This window comes from Eschscholzia californica, unplaced genomic scaffold, assembly GCF_041429995.1.
Source record: "Eschscholzia californica isolate CP2 unplaced genomic scaffold, dmEscCali1.0.p SCAF_4, whole genome shotgun sequence".
NCBI lineage: Eukaryota > Viridiplantae > Streptophyta > Magnoliopsida > Ranunculales > Papaveraceae > Eschscholzia > Eschscholzia californica.
Window position 1 is genome coordinate 34,211,634 of NW_028238461.1, and position 7,227 is coordinate 34,218,860.

Below are 7,227 nucleotides of genomic sequence, written 5' to 3' on the forward strand. Positions count from 1 at the left end.
GATTTTATGTTTATTGTTTTTGATTTTTTTCATACATGGTTTGTTGGTTCTGATGATCAAGTAAATATCTATTTCTGATGAATTTGTTGTGCAAATTGTGTTTGCACAATTGGAGTAGAGCAGCAAATGGTGTTTTCACAATTGTGTAGAACAATACTTTTGTATTTGCAGCATTCTTAACAGATTTTTGATGAATCTTCAAACCTAAATCTGAATTGTTTATTTGATGTTATTATAGATTGCTTTTTCTTGTGTTTGAATTTTGTTCTGCAAATGGTGTTTTCACAATTTGCATCATTGTTAACATTTTTTGTTTTCATGGTCAGGTGATGGATTTAGTTGAGTCATCTAGTGTGTCATCTTGTTTTACTCAAGCTAGTTCTTCATCGAAGTTGTTCCAACATCCTCTCCGGTCTGAATCTTGGGGATCTGTGTTTACGGAAGTTGGTCAGAAGTTTGAAGGAGGTGCTGATCAATTTAGGTTTGCATTGAATAGGTATTCCATCAAATTTGGTTTTGGGTATAGAATGAAGAGGAACCATGCTCATCGGGTAGTAGCAGTATGTCCGGTTAAGGGTTGTGGGTGGAAGGTTCATGGTTGTTCAAGGTTTGGTATATCATCGTTATTTTATTTGAAGAAATATGTTCCTAAGCACACTTGTGGTGGAGGTGTTACTGATATAAAGAAGCTAGCAGTTCATTCTACTGTTGTATCTAATTTGATAGAAAGTGAAGTAAAGGTTGATCCAAATAAGAAAAACAAAGCTATTATTACTACTTTTCAATCAGATTATGGTATTAAAATCCCATACCATATTGCTTACAATGCAAAGAAAAAAGCACTTCATTCTGCATTTGGTGATGAGGAATCTGGATATGCTAAACTTGATTGGTATACGAAGTCCATTATGAAGTGGAATCCTGGTAGTTATGTGCAGCTACAACTTGATATGGACACTTATCAGTTTGAAAGGGTTTTTATAGAATACGAGGCTTGTATTCATGGTTTTAAGTACTGCAGGCCTGTTATTTGGATTGATGGGACGCATCTTAAATCCAAATATAAGGGGACTTTGCTAATTGCTTCTGCGAAGAATGGTAATGAAGGTATGATTTCTAAGTTCATGAATTTATATAGTATGTGTTATAAATAGTTAAAAAGAATGGTAATGAAAGTATGATTTCTAAGTTCAGGAATTTATGTTTTGCAAAGATAGGTGGCTTGAAACAGTTGTAGGTACTTTTTTAGGTTTCTGTATGCACACCTGATTGGGAACAATGTGTGGTATGCAAACACCTGTTTGTATGTGTTTGTTATGCAAACAGTTGTTTGCATCTGTGTGTTCTGCAACCATATTTGCAAATATATGTCATGCAAACATGTTTGCATATTCAACCTCTGCATATATATGTCGTGAAAACATGTTTTGGTATGGTTTTTTAAGTTGATGAACTTATATAGTTTTGTTTAACCAGTCTTCTAGTTGCAATTTATTTATTTAACTACGTTTTCTTTTCAGGATATTTTACTATTGCTTTAGTTGTTGTTAGAGTTGAAAACAATTCAAATTGGAATTGGTTTTTGGAGAATTTGGCTCGTGATGTTGATAGAAGTCGTACATATACTTTCTTGTCTGACCGTCACCCGAGTATTATCAAAGGAGTTGGTGATCTTTTTCCAAATGCACACCATAGTTATTGTGTGTGGCACATTAGGAACAACTTAGTTAATGCAATTGGTTATGGTTCTCAAAGAGCAGATTACATTGAGTCTTTGTTGTATCGAGCTGCTCGTGCGTTGACTAAGGATGAATTTAACATTCATTTTAAAGAGATGGAGTTAGTAGGTGGTAGACGTTTGACGGATTTCTTTAAGAATTGCCCATTTAAAAAGTGAGCAAACTCTTATTTGTCGGTAAAAGGTATGGTGAGGTTTGTTCATCCTTGTGTGAGAGTTATAATTCATGGATTAGGAAGGAAAGGGGCATGTCGATAGTTCTAATGTTAGAAACCATTCGTGTACGAATGTTGGAAATGATGCAAACAAGACTTGCACTAGCTGAAAATGGACTAGTTTGCTGTGTCCAGAGATAGATAAAATCATAAGACAAAGGCGAAAGTTCGGTTCTACATGGAAGGTTGTAAAATCATCGAAATTTGTATATGAGATCTTCTCAACACCAAGTCAGTTAGTTCATTTGAGTTCGTTCTACTGTTCGTGTTTGAAATGACAAGTTGAATGCATACCATGTGAGCATGCTATAACAGCTATCAAGTATGATGGACGACCTATGGATAAATTTGTTGAAGAATATTTTACCACCGAAAGCTTCAAGAAAACTTATGAACACGCCATTATCCCCATTCCAAACAGTGATGAACCCAAGGAGTTTTCAGCAAATGAGATGATAATCAATCCACCGTCAAATAAGAGACAACCTGATAGGCCAAGGAGTGTGAGAATTAAGAGTGCTGGAGCAGCCAAGTTTAAGAAGAGAAAATGTGGACGTTGTGGCAAGTTATCGTATCACAACAAAAGAACGTGTGCAACAATATTGAATTAAGATTAATTTTGACATTCATTTCTTTATTGTTTTTCTTTATTGTTATGTAAAGGATTATTTGACATTTGAATATGAACTTTTTTCTGGTTGAATGTAATGTGAAGATAATTTGTTTGAAACTATTGCAGGTACACTTTTTTAGGTTTGTATGTAGGCACCTGATTGGAAGTGTGGTGTGCAAACACCTGTTTGCACCGTGTTTGCAAATATGCAAGCACATTCCACCTATGCAAACGTGTTTGCACATTCCACCATTGCACATTCCACCTATGCAAACGTGTTTGCACATTCCACCTATGCAAACGTGTTTGCACATTCCACCTATGCAAACGTGTAGATTCCACCTATGCAAATGTGTTTGCACGTTCCACCTATGCAAATGTGTTTGCACGTTCCACCTATGCAAATGTGTTTGCACGTTCTACCTATGCAAACATGTTTGCACGTTCCACCTATGCAAACATGTTTGCACATTCAGCATATGCAAACATGTTTGCACATTCCACCTATGCAAAAGAGGTTTTGAACTATTTGTAAGCATATAACGATTTGTGTACAAAAATTTTTGAGTTGTTCGCATAATCATTATGTTTTTTTCATAAATTTTGATGGGTGTTTTGTTGCCCTCATTTTTAAAATTTAAGTTCAATATTTTTGACGGGGGTTCGGGGGCTACGCCCCCGATTTCTTTTAGAAAAATAAATTTGTGTTTTACTCTAACAAATTTTATAAAAAATATATTGTTTTGGCCTTAAAACCTACCAACATTTAGTAAAAATACTAGTTTTCAATTGTCAAATAAGCAAACAATTATGCAAACATCAATATAGTTTGGAAATTATCAAATATTCAATCAATTATGCAAACATCTATAGTTTGGAAATTATCAAATATGCCAACAATTGGTTGCATATTTCTGTATACTTAATCTGTTCACATTTATCAATCAGCATTTTCATTACTAAATGTTCCTTCAACCCAGGGTTTGTTTGTTGAATCATTCAAAATTACAGCTGCAATTTCAGCTCTCTTCCTTGAAGCCTTCTCTGGCATTTCTTCCGGCCAGTTTGCCTTAATCAAAGGATTGTCTCCATTTTTTATAACATCGGCATACAGAAGCACATACATTGCACAATCAATCCTACATTATATTATTCACTAATTAGTACTCATCATTTATATGCCAAAACAATGAAATCAAAATGATTTTTTATACTCACGAGTTGTTCTGTTTTGGGCAGTTAACTTTGGTTATCTTTGGACTTGATTTCAGTGGTTGTTTAGTTAGTCCAGCTTCATTGATCATGTCAACCAACATGACTGCGAACCTCTTTGCATCCTTCGCACTTCTCATACTTAATTTTGGAGTTTTCTTCAAGGAATCATAATGATACCATACTGCATCAACTTTATCAAAAACAACAAGATGCCAATGGCAACCTTCCTTACTCTTGTCATCAATACTTGTGTTTAATGGGAACAGGAACCAGTCACGTTTCTTCTTAAAAGCTTCTTTGAGTTTCTTAGCAAGTAGTTGTGACATGTTCCGTTGCGAAGCTTCAAATTGCATTAAAGTCTACATGTAAATTAACGTTCATCTAATTAGATAAATAATCCAAAACTAAATACAAAATATAGTTGTCTGAAATATCTTACCCATATTGTTGAGTTGAAAACTGCCATATCCTTTACTATTCCCACTCTGTATTCTAGATACCAATCAATAATTTGACTATCAACAAATTCGTTCATAATCAAACTATCGATTTGTTCTCCACAGATCAACAACTCTTTGTTTTTATCCCAAGCAATTGAACTACAAAAAAATATTCAAACAAAATCACTTATTTTGCAACCACTTGCAACACTATTTTGCAATCATATGTTTTGCATCCAATGAGTTGCAAACAACTGTTTGCAGGAAAAAAGATGCAACCAACTGTTTGCACATACAGAGTTGCAACTAATTGTTTGCAGATATATGGTTGCAACTGCAAATGCATACAATTTGCAACTCACTGTTTGCAGAAATATAGAGTTTGAATTCACTTTGTAAAACTTAAAAGTAATGTACTTACTTCTTGTCTGCCAATGCATAGAATCCTTTAATTGTTTTGAGTTCCTCTCTAGTGAACAAATTTCATATTTCAGAACTTTCCCATTTTTCAAAATCTCCACTTCCTTTCTTACTAGCTTCAATTTCTTTGTTACTAGTTTCACTTCCCTTTTTACCATCTTCAATAGCTTTCTTTTCTCCACTTCCCTTTGTTTGAACACTAATTTTCTCAACTGATGAAGCTGCTTTCTTTTCTGTACTTTCATTAGTTTGAACACTAACTTTCTCAATTGATGAACCTCTTGATTTGTTTTTAACTTTTAACTTCTTTGTCTTGACTTGATTGACTGGTGTCACGAAGTCTGAAGTTTCATTGAACTTTCTTTTTTGATACTTAGACGTATCAACTTCTGTGTTCAACTTAGTCATTTCATGACTAACAGTAACATTTTTCTCCATATTGATTGTATTTGACTTTAAAGCCACTTTTTTTTCAGGGCTCTTCATTTTTTATGTGTTCTCCTCAACCTCCTCATTGCACTTAGCTTCTATTGCAGTTTTTAGTTCTTCAATATCTTTATTTAGAATCATGTTTGATTCTCTTACACAACATATTTCCTCCTCCAACTTCTCGATTTTTTCATTTTTTTTTCTTCAAATCTTCCTTCAACTTCTCGATTTCTTCATTTTTTATCTTCAAATCTTTCTTTTGATCTTCACACTGAACTTCTAACTTTTGAACTTTATCTTCAAGATGTTTCAAATTAGAAACATCAATTTCATCAGGCATAGTCAATATCCCATCAGAAATTAGAAGTTCTTCACTTTCTGAAAGAGGCACAAAAAAATCTTCGGAGAGCTGAAATTCAAACAATGTATTTTGCAAATTACAAAATGCATTCAATATCGCAAACAATCTATGAAAAATACAGCATGTAACCCTAGTACACAAGTTAATGATTTGCAAAAGTAAACATAATATACCTGGTTAGTTGTCACATCTTCCATAGCATCAAGAAAATCTAACTTTATGTGGTCAAGATTCCATCTAATAATGCAAGGACATCTGTCCTTCTTCTGATGTACTCTTATATAAAGATTGGAATGTTCGCAAAACCAGAACTGCATAATTTGAACACAAACATATTAGGAGGAGAAAACTATGTAAATTGCATAATGTGAATGAAGATGAACAAAAATTAATTTACCGGTAAAAGAAGAAGACATCCTGAAGCTTTGGCTGGTCTGTCGACATTCTCTTCAATCGACCTCATCATGTAATTATGTATTACAGTAGGCCATGAAATTGAGTTTTTACCTTCCATTGACCTCAACAAGTTCGTGAATGATGTTTGTATAGTCGTTCCAGCTTGTGTTGCAAACAGGAAAGAGGAAGAGATATGCATGATCATCAACTTCACAAAATCTTCTGTGTTCTCGTTTTCTTCTACAAAGAAACTTTCAATTGCTGATTCTATGGTTGTTGTAGAAACTTTATACGCCTTCCCGAAATATCTACTAACAAATTCTTCATCCTTTTTTCCTTCAAATGGTGAAACAAGTACACCTTCTTTTGGCATTCCTAGCAGAATAGCCACATCGTCTACCTTGAACTCTATATCTAACTCACCAAATTCAAATTTTCCCTTTTCTACGTTGTATCTTTTGACCAACTCATAGATAACTGATATTGGTCGTTCTAAATTGGCTGCTTCTATTTCTTCATCATAGAAAGCTTGAAAAAGTGAACCAAAAGGAGTTTCCGAAAGTGAATTACAGTGTTCAAATTTCATTTTACCACCTATCTTTTTCATGAACATTGCTGTTTTCCTCATTGTGCTCCTGTAGTTGTAAGTGTGATATTCTTTTTTCACAACTTTTTACTAGCTGTTTTCATCACTTTTGAAGTATCTGATATCACAATATCTGTACTATCGGATTGCATAGGCTCTGTACTATCTGATTTCATCATCTGATTTCCTGCTATTTTAGCTTTCACCATTTTCTGCATAATCAATCAAGAGAACCAATTTTCAGCAGTAAACAAAACTGTTTTCAGAACCATTTTTGCAGTTTTTATTAATGCAAATATTGTTTGCATAACTCATTTAAAATAGTTCTAAGCAACAATGTTTAAACACTTCAGTTTTTATTAATGCAAATAATGTATGCATAACTCATTTAAAATAGTTCTAGGCAACATTGTTCAAACACTTCAGTTTTTATTAATGCAAATAGTGTTTGCATAACTCATTTAAAATAGTTTTAGGCAACATTGTTCAAACACTTCAGTTTTCATTAATGCAAATAATGTTTGCATAACTCATTTAAAACAGTTCTAGGCAACATTGTTCAAACACTTCAGTTTTCATTAATGCAAATAATGTTTGCATAACTCATTTAAAACAGTTCTAGGCAACATTGTTCAAACTCTTCAGTTTTCATTAATGCAAATAATGTTTGCATAACTCATTTAAAACAGTTCTAGGCAACATTGTTCAAACACTTCAGTTTTCATTAATGCAAATAATGTTTGCATAACTCATTTAAAACAGTTCTAAGCAACATTGTTCAAACACTTCAGTTCTACCACTGCAAACAGTAAAT

The 7,227-nt window shown here is 33.5% G+C and overlaps 1 protein-coding gene across 1 annotated transcript; it reads left to right on the forward strand.

The window, feature by feature from the left end:
* Positions 1-329: 329 nt before the first annotated feature.
* Positions 330-2,564, forward strand: LOC147544264 (uncharacterized). The gene is made up of 5 exons (XM_086635666.1): positions 330-729; positions 790-1,107; positions 1,521-1,893; positions 1,974-2,080; positions 2,236-2,564. The coding sequence occupies exons 1-5, from the start codon at positions 330-332 to the stop codon at positions 2,562-2,564; spliced, it is 1,527 nt and encodes a 508-aa protein (XP_086491792.1).
* Positions 2,565-7,227: the final 4,663 nt, after the last annotated feature.